This window comes from Cervus elaphus, chromosome 29 (assembly GCF_910594005.1).
Source record: "Cervus elaphus chromosome 29, mCerEla1.1, whole genome shotgun sequence".
NCBI lineage: Eukaryota > Metazoa > Chordata > Mammalia > Artiodactyla > Cervidae > Cervus > Cervus elaphus.
The window spans coordinates 51,181,444-51,202,596 of record NC_057843.1 but is presented as its reverse complement, the minus strand read 5'-3'; the positions used below and the strand labels follow the sequence as shown (position 1 = coordinate 51,202,596).

The following is a 21,153-nucleotide window of genomic DNA, read 5'->3' as shown; positions in this document are numbered from 1 at the left end:
ACTCAATGGACATAAGTTTGAGTAAACTCTGGGAGATAGTGAAGGACAGGGAAGCCTGGCATGTTACAGTCCACGGGGTTGCAAAGAGTCAGACATGACTGAGAGAACAGCAACAAAAACCACACTAACATCAACAAAAAAGGGAAGGGAAGGCAGAGGAAACAAGTTCTATATTCCTTACTTTTCTATGAAAGAATATCAAATGTAACAGTATTGTTCAGATAAATTAGGTTGAAAGTATTTACAAATGCTTTAAGTCTATTTCCATTCATTGTAGAACATTCATTATGAAAAAATTAATCTCAAATTGACCTCACAGAATTCAAAGAAAGTAAAAACCAACCAGAGTCCTCGGAATATTAACTATGTACAAGTAGTAACTTCACAAGAAAATGACAATACAATGTGACAAATGCTTTAATCTATGTGTAAAGATGCGATTGAAAACTGGGTATACAGACTAAGGAGGTGACGGAAGGGACTGCATGGAAATGAAGCTTTTCTAGCATAAAGGAGCAACTGAAATGGTAATAACACATGGAAGAGCCCAGAGCATTCAGGAAACCAACATTTCACTTGGACTGAAGTACAGGGTAAGAGACAACAGAAAGAGAAATGTTTAGAAAAGTAGTATACAAACATTGTAAAAGAATGGAAAATCACTAAAGAGCTTTAAGCAAGAAAGAGACATGATTACATTAGTATTTCTATTTATTTTTAAAAATTTCATTCTTTTGGCTATTTATTTTATGTGTGTGTGTGTGCGCGCGCATGCGTGCATGCGTACACGTTCATTCACGCAGTCATGCCTGACTCTTTGCAACCCTATGGACCACAGCCCCCCAGTCTGTCCATGGAATTTTCCACACAGGAATACTGGAGTGAGTTGCCATTTCCTACTCCAGGGGATATTCTGAATTTGGGTGGGTTCAGGGATTGAACCCACATCTCTTGCACTGGCAGGCAGATTCTTTACCACTGAGCCACCTGGGATTTTAGAAACCTACCTCTGGAGGATTTACTAGAGATAAGACTAGAGGATCAGACTTAAAATCTACTCAAGAAATAAATGCTGGAGAGAGTAGCTATCTGAGAAGACAGCAGAGAGTAGACAAGAAGAGAAAATTTTTTTAAAAAATAAGAGTTTAACTGGATGGCATGGGGAGGCAGGAGAAATCCAGAATCACAAGGGTGATGACAGTGTCATTCACTGAGATAAGGATATAAATGAGAAAGAGATTCTGCAATACAAATGATGAGGTCAGCTTTGAATCACATTAGCTTTTTATTTAATACAGTATTTAGGAAAAGGTGGTAGCATGAAACTCAATAGAAGGCTACACTGGAGTAAAGATTTGGGGATTTGAATTCAATACTCTTTTAAACCAAACTTCCATGTTCTCGATTTAAGAAGTTCTTCAAATAACTGGGCTTCCCTTGTGGCTCAGCTGGTAAAGAATCCACCTGCAGGAGACCTGGGTTCAATCCCTAGGTTGGGAAGATCCCCTGGAGAAGGGAACAGCTACCCATTCCAGTATTCTGGCCTGGAAAATTCCATGGACTGTATAGTCCATGGGGTTGCAAAGAGTTGGACATGACTGAGCGACTTTAACCTCACTTCACTTCTTCAAACAATTATAAATCTAAATCTTACACATTGTTAATTTTATAAACTCCCTTTATGACTAATTTTGCAGTTTGAGAATTTCTACACAGGACCACATTTTAGTTTCTCTTACATCCCTTACTTTTGTAATTATAGCTATGCAGGAGATAAAATTTTAAAACATTTCATATCTGAACTAGACTATAAATAAGAGTGCAAAGTCAAGCCCAAAGAAAGGACTGATAAAGTCTCTTGTTCAGCATTAGCCAGGCTCAACCAGATGTCAGAGAATTAAAGCTATGATGCCCTACATTATCCACAGTATATAAAGAATTAACTTAGCTCCTATGTATCTTAGAATGTTACCAGTTATGTAATATGTTTGAGAGAATTGAGAAAAGTCACTCAAATAATTTTCTGAACGTCTTAAATTTGTGAAAATTTCTTTGGGAAAGGCTAGCTGAGGTAAATGAATTGAAGAGCAAATAAGTGAAAGCCATTTCTACTTGCTTTTGCCAGTTTTAATCAACCAATTTACTATTTTTATAATATGGATAATCATAAAAAAAGGCTCTCCTCTCTCTCAGCATATTCCACAAATGAGAGAACTGATGGGCAAGGAGGAGTTCTAGGTATATGCCAGATCAACCTGGGGTTCTCACTCAATCAATGCCTATTTTATTTTAGTCAATGATTAGAACTGCATGGTTAGCAGTGGAAAAAAAAAGCGGAAATGCACTGATTAAACATGGGCCCACTGGTTAAGTGACATGAAAACAAACTAAAAACGTAGACAAAATAAATTCAAGACAACCTGGGACCCATAAATAGAGTAAAAGGTTATGTAAACTGTGGTGGTACTAGGAGGATATGATACCACATTATATTAAAACAAATGATGTTATGAGTAATCCTAAATAAATACATAAACATGATCTTTAGCAAAGCTTAAAAACGTAGTGGCCCTTTCCCACATGCCTCAACAAGAAAAATGTTATCTACTGTTTGAAAAAAAATCTGAAGAATCAATATTTACATTATGTTCACTAAAAATAAAAAAATTCAAAACTAGACAAAATGTTTATGATAAACTCTGACAATTTCCTCACCAGATTCTGCACTGATCAAGCTTTTGCCATAGTTTTTTCAGTTCTTCTTTTTTTCTTGAAGTATTTAAAAGTAAATTATATCACTAATCATCAAGGAAATGCAAATCAAAATCACAATGAGATATCATCCCACACTATTATTATTATTAACAGAAAACTGTTTAATATTACCAAAATGTATAACATTACATTTAGAACAGTTTTTCTTTCAAATGGCAGCTAGGTATTTGAAGTGTTTTTTTTTTTTTTTCCAGTTTTATTTACTTATTTTTTTACTTTACAATATTGTAGTGGTTTTGCCATACATGGACATGAATTAGCCATGGGTGTACATGTGTTCCCCATCTTGAACCCCCGTCTCACCTCCCTCCCCATCCCATCTCTCTGGGTCATCCCAGTGCTCCAGCCCCGAGCACCCTGTCTCATGCATCAAACCTGGACTGGATCTGTTTCACATATGATAATTTACATGTTTCAATGCTATTCTCTCAGATCATCCCACCCTCACCCTCTCCCACAGAGTCCAAAAGACTGTTCTATACATCTGTGTCTCTTTTGCTGTCTCACATACAGGGATGTCATTACCATCTTTCTAAATTCCATATATATGTGTTAGTATACTGTATTGGTGTTTTTCTTTCTGGCTTACTTCACTCTGTATAATAGGCTCCAGTTTCATCCTCCTCGTTAGAACTGATTCAAATGTATTCTTTTTAATGGCTGAGTTATTGCATTGTGTATATGTACCACAGCTTTCTTATCCATTCGTCTGCTGATGGACATCTAGGTTGCTTCCATGTCCTGGCTATTATAAACAGTGATGCGATGAACATTGGGGTACATGTGTCTCTATTGGTTTCCTCGGTGTGTATGCCCAGCAGTGGGATTGCTGGGTCATATGGCAGTTCTATTTCCAGTTTTTTAAGGAATCTCCACACTGTTCTCCATAGTGGCTGTACTAGTTTGCATTCCCACCAACAGTGTAAGAGGGTTCCCTTTTCTCCACACCCTCTCCAGCATTTATTGTTTGTAGACTTTTGGATAGCAGTCATTCTAACTGGTGTGAAATGGTACCTCATTGTGGCTTTGATTTGTATTTCTCTGATAATGAGTGATGTTGAGCATCTTTTCATGTGTTTGTTAGCCATCTGTATGTCTTCTTTGGAAAAATGTCTGTTTAGTTCTTTGGCCCACTTTTTGATTGGGTCATTTATTTTTCTGGAATTGAGTTGCAGGAGTTGCTTGTATGTTTTTGAGATTAATCCTTTGTCTACTGCTTCATTTGCTATTATTTTCTCCCATTCTGAAGGCTGTCTTTTCACCTTGCTTATTGTTTCCTTTGTTGTGTAGAAGCTTTTAATTTTAATTAGGTCCCATTTGTTTATTTTTTGTTTTATTTCCAATATTCTGTATCCCACACTATTAGAATGGTTATCATCAAAAAGATAAGAAAAAAATAAATGTTTGTGAGAATTTGGGGGAAAAGGTATTGTGTATTGTTGACAGTAATGTAAACTGGTGCAGCCACTACAGAAGACAGTATGGAGGCTTGTCAAAAAACTAAAAACAGAATGCGTCATCCAGCAACTGGATATCTATTCAAAAGAAATGAAAACACTAATTCAAAACAAATACGTGTACTTACTGCAGTCTTAACATAGAATCACCAAGACATGGAAACAACCTATGTGTCCGCTGATGAATGAATGAAAATGAGGTGTGTGTATAAACATACACACATACACACACACACACACACATAATGTTTCATTTTATATACATAGAATTAAATAGTGTTCAGCCATAGAAAAGAAGGAAACCTTGCCATTTGAGACAACATGGATGGACTTTAATGGCATTATGCTAATGAAATAAGCCAGTGAGAGAAAGACAAATACCATATTATCTCAGTTAAATGTGGAATCTAAAAAAGCAAGAAAAAAAAAAAAACACCAAAAGAACCAAACACATAGAGAATAGACTGGTAGAAGCTACAGGCAGGGGCAGGGACAGATGAAATGAGTAAAGGGGGTCAAAAGGTACTAACTTACATTTCTAAAATTAGTCATGGGGATGTGAGGTACAACATGGTGACTATAGTTAATAATACTCTATTTTATATGCAAAAGTTGCTAAGAGAGTAAATCTTAAAAGTTCTCATCACAAGAAAAAAAAACTTGATATACGGTGACGAATGTTAACTAGACTTATTGTTGTGATGATTTTACCATATATATACAAACATTTAATCATTAGGTTCAACAACTGAAATTCATGTTTTATGTCAATTATGTTAAAACTTTTAAAAAAGTAAATTACAGATATCAAGTCAGTTTTAAACCTACATATTTCAGTATACATTTTTTTTAACAAGGACATTGTTTTACATGGCCATAATGCCATTATTAGTTTTTATACTCTTAAGTAATTATCAAAAAGTCAAAGTTTTATCACCTAGACTCTGCTAAAATCAGAGGATACTGTATCTGTAATAATCCTCTTACCTTTGCTTATACTGAATAATGTCATTCTTGGTGTGATTTATTAACAGAAATGTAGCGGCTCCATCACGATAATCTGAAAATGTAATAACTGTAGAATGCTCAGCCAAATTAACTTCTGCTATAATACCTCCAAGCTAGAAAAAAGGAAAAGAAAATATTCTAATGTGATCATTTCCAAAGAACACTAACCAGTAGCATTTAATAATAAAACTATTCTTAACAATAAAACTGTTCTTAAAACTATAGCTAATACATTTTTTTTGATGATTTAGAAAGTAATTCAGGATTTTATACTGATTTTTAACTGAGAGAAAAACCATGACTCTCAGTTATCATAGACAGATGGGTCAAATTCAAGATGTGGTTTATTCCAGGCACTGTAATTTTCTATGCAACAATTAAATTGTTTACGTCTCTTGTGTCCTTTTAGAACTTTTTCCCCTTTGCAAAGAGAAACATTCATTCATTTTTGGTAAAACAAACAAAAATCACTATTACAAAATTATTAAGTATATATTAGCTTCTCTAATCACACACACACAAAAAATACTTACCTCATTGTCTAGACGCAGTAAAATACAACTTTCTTGCTTATTAAAATGTATCTTTTGGGGAGGGCTTTCACTTCTTTCAACTTGAATAAGAAGTTTATTAGAAGCATCCTCAGGCCAAAAGGGGATACACTAAAACACATATTATACATACTTATTTTTTAAAAAATGATTTCACCATGAAGACCTTTATCATTTTAATAAACCCATCAGAGTAAACTTAAAATAGTTTTAAATAAACCTCTGTCAACACTACTCTGGTTACTGTACTGCTTAGCTATAAACTGTTGATTTTGAGATGCGGCGCCACTTGTGGGCACTTGGAACACAAACAGTAATGGGCAGTTAGTTGACAAGCTAAAATAATTAGAGTGCTGTGAAAAGATGTTAATGTGGTCCAGAGCTAGAGTCAGACTGAAAAGTAAGTAAACTGAGCCAAAGTGATCAGTTTAAAATAGGGGAATGTTCTATTACAAAAAAATCACAATTGGGTTGTGGGTACCAGTAATTTAAGCAGTAGTCAAAGTACACACAAATGTTGAGTCAGGACAACTACTAAATCCAGAGTCTTGGAAGTCAAATAAGGATAAAACAAAAACAAAAATCAAGAGAAGTATCTAAAGTCTTAGAGCAGAGTAGAAAATAGGCTCAAAATCTTAAGAAACAACCTGAATATCAGTGATCTGGAAGCCAAACTAACAGAATAGGAGGAGTTAATGCACCTACAAAGAAGACAACAGGAGCTGGAAACAAAACAGCTACAAGAACAGGAAACGGAGACCTAGCCTTGTCTGCAAACTATTATGTAAACCAAGTCTCAGTGTGATAGGCTCCGACCAGGCTGGTAACCACATAATTCAATGAGACCTATGAGATCGTCACCATATGACCTGAGGGCAATGTAGCAGAACCTTGATGTTAGTGCCAAGTGCCTTAGCTTGTTAAAGTCAGTTTTATTCAGTCATAAAAAATAATTAATGGAACTAGACATGGGACATGGTTAAGGCTGTAAGAGGCTGAGAAAATTCCCATTCAGGGCTTCTTGCAACACTTATCTGGGAAAGTCATCTGGGAAACTTACCTGGGAAACTCAAAACAGTAACAATACTAAGCCAAGCATATTTCCCAGGAGGAACTAACAAGACTAAAAATTACGTGCTCTCTGAAAACCCCCAAGCCTTGCTACTTCCTGGTAGACTTGGCTTTAAAATGTATGTTTTTATGTTTAGTAATATATGCTATACCTTTTCAAAGTTTTGGGCTCGACCTCCTGAGACTAGAGAAAGTACCAAAATACTTGTCTTTTATAGTGGAAAAAATATATATAAGTTTAACAAATCAATATAGCTAATAACCATAAATTGCATGTTAAGGTTCACTACTGTAAGCCAAAATTAAAATGCGAAGATTTTAAACTAGCAACAGAAATTTATCTTAAGAAAAGCTGAAATTGACAAAAGAGAAAGTAAAGTAAAAAATAATAAGCTGTTATGTTTGTAATTGCAATTACTGTAAACAGAAACTATTAGAAGACAGATGCTATAGATTAAGTTTTTAAAAACAGAAGAGCAAAAAAATAAATAAATAAATAAATAAATAAAAACAGAAGAGCTAATAGTCTTATCTGCAACTGACATATAAGTCAAGACATAAAACTACTGTAAATGAAAGTATGGAAAAAGATATACCTAAAAAATATATAAAGTAAAACAAAGCTGTAATTATAATCTTAGCATCTAGATATATGGAAAGTTCTGTGTGGTAAAGAACTTGCCTGCCAAGGCAGGAGATGTAAAAGACACAGATTTGATCCCTGGGTCAGGAAGATCCCCTGGAGGAGGGCATGGCAACCCACTCCAGTATTCTTGCCTGAAGAATTCCATACAGAGGAGCCTGGCAGGCTACAGTCCATAGGTTTACAACGAGTTGGGCATGACTGAATCAAACACCTTAGCATGCACACATGCACGACATCCAACAAACCAAGAATCCATGGACTCAAATGAGCACACACGAAACATTTGCCAAAAAAATTCATATATTCATTCAACAAATATTTGCTGAAAGCCTACTTACTGTGTTTAATCAGTGTTCAAACCCTCCAACAGCCCTCTCCATTTCACGCAGAGCAAAAGTTAAAATCCTTGTAATAGGTCTCAAAGTTCTACAGAAATACTTTTTATCACTGGTAAGTCTTGTTCTCTCCTACTTTTCCCTCTCCACTAATACTGGCCTCTTTTGCTATCCCCATGCCAAATACTCTCTTACTTTAGATCATTGACCCTGAGCGATCCTTTGTCTTTAAAGCTCTTTCCCCAGATATCCACATTGCTGAGGGGTTCAGCAATTTATTTTCTTGGGCTCCAAAATCACTGCAGATGGTGACTGCAGCCATGAAATTAAAAAACACTTGCTCCTTGGAAGAAAAGCTAAGACAAACCTAGACAGTATATTAAAAGGCAGAGACATTACTTTGCCGACAAAGGTCCACATAGTCAAATCTATGGTTTTTCCAGTAGTCATGTATGGATGTGAGAGTTGGACTATAAAGAAAGCTGAGCACCAAAGAATTGATGCTTTTGAACTGTGGTGCTGGAGAAGACCCTTGAGAGTCCCGTGGACTGCCAAGGAGATCAAACTAGTCCATCCTAAATCAGTCGTGAATATTCATTGGAAAGACTGATGCTTTGGCCACCTGATGTGAAAAACTGATTCATTAGAAAAGACTCTGATGCTGAAAAAGACTGAGGGCAGGAGGAGAAGGGGACGACATATAATGAGATGGTTGGATGGCATCACCGACTCAATGGACATGGGTTTGGGTAAACTCCAGCAGTTGGTGATGGACAGGGAGGCCTGGCATGCTGCGGTTCATGGGGTCGCAGAGAGTCAGGACACAACTGAGCAACTGACCTGAACTGAACTTAATCAGTTATTTCTGTATCTGGCAGCCGAGCTGGAAGCTCTTGACAAGCGTACCTCTCACATTTTCTTTAGTATGTGTGTGCTCAGTCATGGCTGACTCTTTGAGACCCTATGGACTATAGCCTGCCAGGCTCCTCTCTCCATGAAATTTTCCTCTCAAGAATACTGGAGTGGGTTGCCATTTCCTACTCCAAGGAATCTTTCCAACCCAGGGATCGAAGTTGCATCCCTTATGTCTCCTGCATTAGCAGACAGATTCTTTACCACTGTGCCACCTGGGAAGCCCTGCACATTTTTTCCACATCTGTTCAAATGTGACCTCTACAACTCTTATCCTTGACCACATTATGTAAAATTACAGCCCACTCCTTGCGTATTAGAACTCAAAATACCTCTTAGCCTGCCTTACTTCCTTTTTCTCTATTAGACTTGTCACCTTTAAATATACTATGTATTTTACTAATTGACTATGGCATTATCAATTTAATGGTTCCCCCAAGCTCCCATTGAAATGTAAACTATACAGGACAGGGACTTGTGGTCTTGGTAAAATATGGCACATAAAGAGTACACAATAAATATTTGTTGAAAAAATAAATTAACAGGCAAACATGAAAAAAGATACAACTTCTAAAAATGAAAAATATAATTATTCAAATAAAAAACTCAGTTGAAGGTTCAAATAGCATACATACAGACACACTGTATGATATATACAGTAAAAAGTGTAAATTATGAAAACTACACATAGGCAGAATTTACCCAAAATAAGGGAAAGAGTTATACAGATAGAAAATGTAAAAAAAAAATAGTAAGATATATGGAAGAGAGAATATAAAGTGAAAGTGAAAGTGAAAGTCGCTCAGTCGTGTCCGACTCTTTACGACCCCAAGGACTATTCAGCCCATGGAATTCTCCAGGCCAAAATACTGGAGTGGGTAGCCCTTCCCTTCTCCAGGGGATCTTCCCAACCCAGGGATCGAACCCAAGTGGTCTAGAATAAATTTGATCAAAGATCCAGAAGGAAGAAACAGGAGTATTTAAGAATGGCAGTATTTAAAAACATAATCACTGCAAATTTTACAGAAGGTGTGAAATAATCTATAGACCTAGGAATAAAGTATCTCAAGCAGGATACAGAAAAAGAACCCACATGCAGATAAATAGCTGTAAGACTGCAGAACAAAGACAAAGAGAACTCCACGAAGGCAGGAGAGAAAAAGATAACTTCCAAAGAAATGACAGAATCACAGCAGAATTTTCAACAAAAATGGAACCCAGAATATAGTAAATGCTACAACATGTTGAAAAAAAAAAGGAATTATCAAGAAAAATTATCATAAAGGAAAGATGATGATTAAAACTTTTATGGATAAACAGAAACTGATGATATTTACCACCAACAAGCTCAAAAGGAAATGCTAAAGGATGTAACTCAAGAATAATGAATGATTATAGAGGAGAGCTTCAAATGAATAAAAATAGCAAATACTTCTCTTATAATCATAACATACTTTGAACAAAATTTCTTCAGAAGTAAAATATTCTATTAACTTCAGGTAGTCTTTCAGAAAGCTCTTATCCACACACCTAACAACTACAGATAGAGCAGAATCAAAATCTCATTCCTAAGACACTACTGTCTTTTTAAAGTAATTAGCTTAATCTACTTTATAAAGGCATTTCTAAAATCTTCCTGAAGAGAATAAATTTACCAATTTATCTTCATCAGTTTGCTGTATTGATACTTTATCCCATCTTCTACTGCTATATTTAACCCCATCTAGTTAGTGTCAGCCTCTTTCACAAAGCAATGCATTCCTAGATGACAATATTCAGGCTTAAATAATTAAATAAATCATTTATTTTGTTTATTCTGGTACAAATAAATACTCGAAATGTTCATGGAACTGAAACAAAATTGGGAGGTGGGGGTGGATGGATAAAACACTACATGGTGATTTCAGGTATCCAACTTCAAGAAAAAACAAAAATCGAAAAAGGTATATTTTTGAAATTCATTTACCCACCTGCTCCAAATCAAGAGTGAGCCACTTATCATTTCCCTCTTCAGCCACTGATATATGATATTTGCTTTTGTTTTTAATCAAAAAAAAGGGGGTAAATGTGACAATTCTGGTAATGTTAAAACTGCTAAGGTCTATAGTGACACCAACCTATGGGGAAAAAAAAGTAACATTTCAAAAACTATTACATTATCATAACATTCTTATGAAAACTAAGTACTTAACAGAGCTTAAATAAAAGTTTCCAGATGAGCACAGAATGAACTCACTTGATATTCCATTTTTGGGCCTTTACATTTAACAGCTCCATGACTACCAACTGTATCAATTGAAAATTGATCTGACAATTCACTATCAGTTACCATAAGCTGAACCTAGAAAAAAATATTTCAAATATATTAGTATCTAGGTACCTTTAAAAGTTCCTACCTAAGTTGATATATTTTTTTGCTTTTTAGCCTAAACTAATGTTATATTCTGGAGAAGGGAATGGCAATCCACTCCAGTATTCTTGCCTGGAGAATTCCATGGAGAGAGGAGCCTGGCGGGCCACAGTCCATGGGGTCACAAAGAGTCGGAAATGACTGAGCGACTAACATTACTATTACTACTACTAATGTTATATTATTAATGCACTAAAACTTTTCCAATACTAAATTCCAATCTTTCTAACCTCAAATATTTCACAAATGTTATTTCTACCTGCTTCATATTTTATTTTTCAAAACAAACATTTTTAAAAATGAGTGATAGTAGCTAAAGAAGAATGAAAGTTAAAAAAAACTTCACATACCTTATTGTTATTGAAAAAGTGCTTTGGCTGAAATGAAAAGAGAACTGGCTTTTTATAATTAGGTGGATGCTTTCGATGAATTCCATCTGCTTTATACTGTAACATTCGACCAGTTTTATTAACCATCCAATAAGGACTATGAAATGCCATAATAGTCTGGCCAGTATTATAAGTCACATGGACAGCAATATCTAAATCAGTCTTTTCTATTTCTGTAACACAAGTAAAACTGATGAAATTAATATCTTGTTGATTAGGTTTTATATGATATTCACTTTTCCAATCATGATTAAGATAGTCAAGTAATTTTAAATGTAGCCTGGCTTTATCCACCTGTACAGTACAAAGCTGGGCTGAACGGCCTTCATGTAGAGTAAAAACTCTATGTTCAATCCCCTATAATAAAAAAAAAATACAGTCAATTTTTAATGCTTCAGAATAATATGCTAAAATATTCTACTTAATGATTTTGAATGCTATACAAAATATTTTTTAAATACTTCTGTCAGAAAAAGTCAAAAGACTTCATCAGAAGTGCTACCTTCAGATAATGTGATTACAGACAATCCACCTCTATTTTCTAAAATTTTCTATAGGAGTATCTAGTACTTTCATGATTTTTAAAATGGAGTATCTAGTACTTTCATGATTTTTAAAATGGCATATCATAATTGTACATATAAATTATATCCAACTTAGTAACCATAGTTCTGAGGTAAATGAATGGAAAAAATTTTTTAATCTTTTATATATCATCATTGAAACATTTTCATTTGAAGAAAATCTATACTGTTTGTTCACCAGTACTAAAATTTTTATTAGAATTTTAAAACACTGCTTTATTACTCAGAATTTTAAATAACTAAAGCTACAAAATCAAAGACAAGAAGGCATTAAAAAATACCAGGATACCTCTATGTAATAAGCAATTTTGTAAGGAAGAAGATTTCGGAGTAGAATAGGTGGCCACAAATGTATTATGTATGGTAAGTCCCAACGATCTTCTGAATACACTGACATATATGTCAAATTATCTTTTTCTGGGACTATATTAATGATAAATGGCTTCTTGGACGGGTTTATAGGTCTACATTTCTTCTTGAAAGAAGTACCATCTTGTTTTATCATTTCTTCAAAGTCAATTCCTTCACACACTTGATAGTCTGCATCTTCTGGCTTCAGAGAAAGTAGTGATCTACATAAAAGATTAAACAAAATGCTTTAAAAGAAAACATAAATTATTTGGTTGCAGCTTTAGAACAGTGAAGTTATCTTTCTCCATATTACTGTAATAAATTTTTATATTTTCACATTCTTAGAGATAGGTAAGGCAGATATACAGATACATATTTGCATTTTAACTCTCTGTAAAATAATGAAGTTATTTGGCTTTCAAAAGGAGAGTGTCTTTTTCTTTTACAAACCTGCTGTCTTAAAAGTATGTTTACAAGCTCATAACTGCTTTCTTGCAGAAAATACATTATCATACAGGTCATATATGCAACACACACACCTACAGATGTGACTTACACACTTAAAAGAAGTTGGCTTTCCTGGATATATGGTCCCAAGTACGTACCATGACTGAGTTCATGAACCAAAAATATATTTCTATCGAAAAATTAATCACCAGCTTTTCAAGGTTAATCAAATGAAGGCTTTCAATAGATACTTAACTTCACTGAGCAGGAGTAAGAACTGGCAACCCACTCCAGTATACTTGCCTGCAGAATCCCATGGACAGAGGAGCCTGGCGGGCTATAGGCCATGGGGTCGCAAAGAGTCGGACATGACTAAGCACCTAACACTTTACCTGTACTGAAATGTTGGACAGCACTGCAGAAGTTATTGCAGTGATTGCAAGAAGATATTGATATAAAGTATTGGATGTCACATATGATTGGTGGCTTCCCTGGTGGCTCAGAGAGTAAAGTGTCTGCCTGCAATGTGGAAGACCTGGGTTCAATCCCTGGGTCGGAAAGATCTCCTGGAGAAGGAAATGGCAACCCACTCCAGTACTCTTGCCTGGAAAATCCCATGGACGGAGAAGACTGGTAGGCTAGAGTTGATGGGGTCGCAAAGAGTTGGACACGACTGAGCGACTTCACTTCACTTATGATTGAATCTTATACTTAAACATCACATTCTTTGTTTACATTGCAACTGTACTTGGGTTTAATAAATTTTTTAAGTCTAAAGTGTATCCAAGTATAAACACTGAAATGTTTCTATACTTGTAAAACTATAATTAGTGTGACTGTGACACCATCCCTTAATGTGTGACAACTGTCAATACTATCTCTAGCTATCATTATTTTCTTAAGCTCCATCCCCCAAATTTTACATGTCTAATACATATTCTGCAATGATGCCTGATGGTGCCTTAAATGTGCTAGACTGAACTATGAAGTCTCCATATCCATCTCTCTGTGTGTCTTTTTTTTCAAGAACTTTCAGCTACTGGCACTCTGGACTATAAAATAATATTAAACTCTTTTACCACCACTCCCCTCCTTAGAACCATAGAGTTACCTGTCAAATCAGTTACAGATTTAGCCATTTTTACTTCTACATTCTCTGTATTTCATTCTTTTTTTCACTCTTACTTCTAACACTTAAAAATAAAAGCTTAATTGTCTCTACATTAAACTAATGCCAATACACTCACATCCAGTTTATCAAGACATTTATTGGACCCATTACCACCAGTGAGAAGGCAAAACTGAAAATGCACAAGTTAGTCAGTCTTTCCTCTTAAAGAGATATCAATCACATGGGAAATGTAACGTTAAAAGGTAACTACTGGTTATAAGATAACTATAGGTACCAAAAAACAAGACAATTGTACACTGCAGACCGAGCATATGAAGCGATAGTTAGCTCTTTCTAGACTGGCCGCAGAGTATTTTGCAGAGGTGACAATTTTCCTCAAAAACTTTCTTTCTGAAGGACAGAGCTGGATTAGAGAAATATGCAAAGTTAAAGTTTAAGAAATAAAGAGAAAACATGAGAGACAGATAATCAGCAAGAGGTTTTGAGTGACAAGAACTGAATACTGAGGGACCGCTGAATGTGGATATTTGACTGCATGAGGGTCACATATAGTGTTCAAGAATGAACTGTATAGCTCTATTTACATTACAATTCTATCAATGAGCAATTAATAGATAAATAGGCAGATAAAAGCTTCCCAGGTGGCTCAGTGATAAAGAATCCTCCTGCCAAGCAGGAGACATGGGTTTGATCCCTGGGTCAGGAAAATCCCCAGGAGAAGGAAATGGCAACCCATTCCAGTATTCTTGTCTGGAAAATTCCATGGACAGAGAAGCCTGGAGGGCTGCAGTCTATGGGGTTGCAAAGAGTTGGACATGATTTAGCAACTGAGCATGAGCACGTAGATAAAAAGACAAAATATTTCACATTTTCTAAAGAAATTTCTAAAAAATTAAGTATAAAACACTTGAAAAGCAAAAATCACTTTATAATAGTATAATAAAATCTAGAAGGCACCAATCATGTTCAGTTAGAAATTTGTTAAAAATCATGAGTATACATGACTATGACTCTGATAATATTGCAAGCATGCAATCTGTATTTAGGAAAAGTAAAGATAATTTATATGTTACGCACATTAAGTTAAATATTATTACTTTAAAAATTTTAGGAATGCCGAAACTTAAATAAATTAAGAGATGTGATATTAACAAAATAAATTTGATCACAGTTTGATAACTTAAAGATAGATATTACTACCAAATCATAAACTAAAATGTCTATAATAGACCACAGGGCAAACAAAAAGATAAAGAAAACAAAATTACCGATAATATGCTAATGGTATGTTAAATTCACTTCCAGGTGAAGCCGTTCCCAATAACGTGTCTCCTCCATAAACAGAAAGTGGTATTGAAAAATGATTTCTAATCTGGGAAAGGAAAAATAACATTTAGTATCATTAATCTAAGACTCTAAAGACATATACAAAATATTCCATCTAAATATCACAACAAAGGAATTATCAGGCAATATTTATTTTCCTCATATAAATTAGAAAAACAATTCAAACATGCAAATATCCACGTTAAAAAATAAAAAGGAAAGTTTCTACAGTTTTAGAGAAAGGGAATTTCAAAAACAAAACTTTAAAAAATCCTAGAAAAAAATAAGATAACATCTTCTTGACTGTGATACAGGAATAACTTTTCCCTTAGACAAATACAGTAGAAAAAATTAATAAGAAAAATATGACATCAAAGTTTCAGATGCCTATATGATTACAGTGCAAAAAAGCCACTGTCTGGCAAATGTCTACTTTTTACATCACTGTTATATGCTACGCATTGAATGAAAAAGTATGTAAAGAGTATCTCATCCAATGAGGTGCATACAACAGTGATATAAATGATTAACATTATTTTGATTAATACACATTATCAGATACAATTCTACTTGTATTTGTCTTTGGGACAGATAAAAACACATTGGTTAGTAACACTATTTTCTTATATTATTTCTATATCTTACTAAAATCTTCATATTTTAAAAATTATATCAATATATAAAATATGCTGAGTGCAAATTAAGAATTGATAAATACATAAACTTAGTTAACTACATTATATTTTATTTCTAGATAAGCTTACTTATTTGAAAGAAGAGAAATATATTTTCATTTCTATGAAAGTACCTATAAGAAATTAAACATTAATATTTTACTATTTAATAAAATTAAAAAGTAGTCAACAATACTGAGAGCAGCCTAACATCATCTTTAATACAGTTCATTGAAAATGAAATGCTTCCCTGGTGGCTCAGATGGTAAAGAGTCTGCCTGCAATGCAGGGAACACCGATCCACTCCCTGGGTCAGGAAGATTCCCTGGAGGAGGAAATGGCAACCCACTCCAGTATTCTTGCCTGGGAAATCCCATGAACAGATGAGCCTCATGAGCTAGTCCATGAGGTTGCAGAGTCAGACAGGAGTAAGCAACTTAACACCAAACTGGCGAATGTTACCAGAGATATGAAACGTGATATATGAGCAAATTTCATGCCTAACATCTTCAAACTGTACATATATATCAAAATTAAATGCTTATATATTGGGGCTTCCCTGGTGGCTCAGACAGTAAAGAATCTGCTTGCAATGCAAGAGACCCGGGTTTGATCCCCAGGTCAGAAGATCCCCTGGAGGAGGAAATGGCAACTCACTCCAGTATCCTTGGCTGGAGAAGCCCATGGACACAGCAGGCCACTGGGTTACAGTCCATGGGGTCACAAAGAGTCAGACGTGACTGAGTGACATACTAACATTACATATTATTGTAAATCAAATAGAAGAGAAAGAATCTCTGCTTTCAGCCCCAATGGAACAATATAGGCTAGATATAACCTCCTAATATACTAGTAAACAAACAAAACACAGGGTGTTAAAAAATACAGATGAAGTAATCACTTTTAAACAGTGGACAAAGAGCACAGGAAAGAAAGACTGGGGGTGGGGGAAGGGAGGAAGGAAGAAAAAGAAGGAAAGGAAGAGAAAAATCCTACCAAGATAAGCCCTAAGACTGTCTCCCCATCCTGTCACCCCATCTTACTATCTTTACTAGGTGGTAAGAGTTCCAGATTACTGTGCAGAGAAGAAATCAAACAGAGCCCAGTCTGAGTAGAAGAGAGAGAGATAAGAATGTGGGAGAGCCAATAGGCTTAACCTAACAGCACATTATATGAGAGAGGAGATAGCTACATGGAGAGGTAGAGCTGTAGGGAAGGAACTCCTGAGACTTTAAGAGTTCAGGGGCATCTGGCATATGCCCACGAGTACACTAAGTAAGGCTCGGTAAAGATCCATTTGAAAGGGGGAGGCAGAACAATCTCTGCTGTTCATGCATAATTCCTTTTCTCACCAACCAAAGTGGCAAAATCTTGTTTAGTACAAAGGATATTGGTTCTATCCTTCATCAGCATGGCAAAATGAGCCCTAGACTACAGACTGCTTGAGCCTCACCTAAAACATTTTTAAACAAGCATTGGGAGGATCACTTTCCAACTCACATAACTGTATTGAAGAATTAAATTCAAGAATACATAAAGGAATACAAAGACATCTAAAGAACCTGACAAAGTAAAATTTACAACATTAAGCATCCAGAAAAAAAATTATTAGACACATAAAAATTTAAAAATAACCCATAAAAATAGAAATTAATAAAATGAAACAAATCAGAAATGATACTCATGATCAAATTAGTAGACAAGAATATTAAAACACTTATATAACTATACTTGATATATTCAAAAGTTAGGGGAAAGATTAAAGATATATAAAAAGACATGGAAATTGTAAATAAAAATGCAAATTAAACTTCTAGACATAAAAATACACTGGATGAGATTAAGACAGATGAGACATTGAAAAGAAATGTAAACTTAAAGACAACAATAGAAACTTAACATCAAATCAGAGGTTGTGGAAAGCTGAAAGAAAAAGTGAACAGAGCATTAGAGAGCATAAGTTTAAACACTCTAATATCAGTACAAACCTGCTGTGGACCATGAAGACAAGAAGGGGAAGACAGAAATAAAATTTTTGAATAAACAATGGCAAAATTTTTTTTTAAAGTTGATGAAAACTATAAATCCATAAATTCAAGTACAAAAAAATATGAAACAAACTGGACTAAGATTCATCACAACTAAACTGCTTCAAACTAGTAATAAAGGGAAAAAAATCATACAATTACATAAAAATAAAATCACACATTTCATAAAAGAGCAGAGAGCACACTCTGGTCAGAAACAACGTAATATAGTTGACAGTGGAATGACATTCTATGGAAAAAATAACTGTCAATCTAAATTACTACAACCAGTGAAAATAACTTAAAACATAAAAGTGAAGTCAAAGCAAAAATACTTCATTGACAAATTTCATGAATCACTAGAAGAGCTCACTCAAAAAGTGATAGATAATATGAATAGCTTTTAGAGTGAAACTGTGGTTTAAAAACTTAACATAAGAAAAACACTACCAGAAAACTCTAAACAAATACACCTCAAGAATATAAAAATTCTAAACATGAATTTAGCAAATCAATCAAACAGTACTTCATGAAGGTTAATACTTCATGAGCAAATGAGATTTATCCTGGGAATGCAGGGTTGATTTAACATTAACGGTCAATCATTATCAAATACAGTAATTAAAAAACAATCAATGGTAATTCATTGTATTAACAATTTTTTTAAAAAGATTCTTTCTGTAGTAACAGGGAAATTTACAATGCCATATGTAAAACAGACAGCCAACGGGAATGAGCTGTATGGCCCAGGGAACCCAAACAGGGGCTCTGTGAGACTCTAGACGGTGGGGCGGTGTGGGAGATGGGAGGGAGGCTGAGGAGGGAGGGGACATGGGTGTAGCTGATTCTTGTTGATGTGTGACAGAAAACCACAAAATTCTGTAAAGCAATTATCCTTCAATTTAAAAAAATAAATAATGTGCCAAAAAAATTTTTTTTAAATCCTCTCAGTAAAGACAGAAAATCTTCTGACAAAATCCAACATTCATTTTTGATAAAAACTCTCAGTAAACTAGGATCATGAACAAAAAAAGCTACAACTCAAAACACACTCAATGGTGAAAGACCAAATACTTTTCCCCTAAGATTGGGAATAAGACAAAAACATCCACTTTCATAATTTCTATTCAAATTTTATTGGAGATTCTACCTAGTACAATAAACTAAACAAAATAAAATAAGACAATAAACACCCAGATTGGAAAGGAAGAGGAAAAATGTTTTTATCTGCAGGCATCGCAACTATCTATACATCTAGAAAAAAGCTACTAGAAAAAAATTATCCACTAAGACTGCATAATACTAGTTAATACAAAAACAAAATGTACTTATACTAACAAGAAAAAAAGTAAAAAATTATTAAAAATGCTAATTTCATAAAAGTTTCTAAATAAAAACTAAAAACTCAAGTCTAAAATTTAAATGGACGTGGAAAGGACTTAACTAGCCAAAACTACTTTGAAAAAGAACAAAGTGGGACAACTTGTACTACCTGATTTCAAGACTGAGGATAAAATAGTAATCAAGACAGAATGGTACTGACATAAATAGATCAATGAAGCATATTAGAGACCTTACACAAAAAGATATGGTCAATTTATTTTTGACAAAAGTATCAAGGTAATTTAATGGAAAAAGGATAATCTTGGTCAGAACAAATAGCCAAGTGAAAAAAATGAACCTTAACACTTACCTCATATCATATACAAAAATTCATCAAAAACGGCATGTGGTATATACATAGAACAGATTACTACTCAACAACATGTAACTGTGTGCAACATTAAAACATGAAAACTGATACACACAAAATTTTCCTCAGTGACAGAGGTCAGACTCCATCCTGTATTTCATTCATTTATATAAAATTCTACATTGTATAACTAATGTACCACAAGTACATGTTAAGGAGATGCATGGGAATGGGGAAAAAGGGGATGAGGAAACTTTTGGGGTGATAAGTATGTTTGTTACTTGGATTGTGATGACAGTTTCATAAGTGTATTTTTTGTCAAAATGCATCAGCTTTCATATATATGCAGTTTATTGTACATCAATTTTACCTCAATAAAGGTAAACAAAATTTCTGTAATTAAAACAAAAGAATACATACCACAAAGACCTAAAACAAAATACTGATGCACTTGTTTTTACAAAATAATATTCAAAAAAACTTACAAAACATTCCTATAAAAATTATGAGACATATATTCAACAAAATTCTTCAAATATAACAAATGTTCATATAGAGTAGTATAATTACTGATGATGATAATTCTTTTTGCTATTAGCTGTATTTCTATCACAATTTGAATACTTCTGGTGGTAATTTAGTTGTTTTTTTTTTAATGGCACATAAATATGCAAAATATGACCTCACAAAAAAGTGAATCATTCCATACCTGCACTGGAGAGCGAATTGTTACCTTCTTACTTCCTTCCACTGCATCAATTTGACAAACAATCGACCTTTCAACGCCAGACTCTCTGTGTCTTACAGTGTACAGTCGTCGTCCCACTTTTGTTAAAGGGATTTTATCAGCAGTAGAGTGGTTAGCAGGTGCTAAATTAAGTATACACGTTTAAAATTATCATAAATCATCATATATTAATTTTAATAGACATTTTAAGCCAGAAACATCAGATGATTTCTTAAATTTTTAAACATTATAACTGAAAACTATACAAAGGGATGTTTTAAGAATCCACAATACATTTCCACATCATTCACTGAAACCCTTCAAAGCATTCTAACAAAAAAAGTTTTTATTTGAAAAAAACTCATCCAAAAGTTAAACCTAAGACAACAACCTAATCTTTTAAAAATAACTGACTGATGAGGGAAATTGCTAGAAAATATAAGAACACTGATCTTTGGTTTGTTATCACAATAAAACAGGCAGTCACCAGCAATGACCAAGTAGCTGCAGTTTTTCAGTTTTTAATTTTTCCAACAGGCTGTGACACTTTGTCATATCTAAGATTTGGTTACAATTTTATATAGTCTTACCTAATATATACATATATTGTATTGGGGGGTAAATTATCTATTTTGGAA

At 34.2% G+C, this 21,153-nt stretch overlaps 1 protein-coding gene across 3 annotated transcripts in view; it reads right to left on the bottom strand.

The window, feature by feature from the left end:
• Nucleotides 1-21,153, bottom strand: part of VPS13A (vacuolar protein sorting 13 homolog A) — a 268,740-nt gene that overhangs the window by 65,318 nt on the left and 182,269 nt on the right. For all 3 annotated transcript variants that reach the window (XM_043890712.1, XM_043890713.1, XM_043890714.1), the window contains exons 45-52: nt 20,498-20,658; nt 15,337-15,440; nt 12,428-12,710; nt 11,516-11,911; nt 10,992-11,096; nt 10,726-10,872; nt 5,774-5,902; nt 5,220-5,353 (exon numbers count right to left, since the gene is read on the bottom strand). In XM_043890712.1, the coding sequence (XP_043746647.1) occupies nt 5,220-5,353; nt 5,774-5,902; nt 10,726-10,872; nt 10,992-11,096; nt 11,516-11,911; nt 12,428-12,710; nt 15,337-15,440; nt 20,498-20,658 (1,459 nt within the window). The remainder of the gene's footprint in view (nt 1-5,219; nt 5,354-5,773; nt 5,903-10,725; nt 10,873-10,991; nt 11,097-11,515; nt 11,912-12,427; nt 12,711-15,336; nt 15,441-20,497; nt 20,659-21,153) is intronic.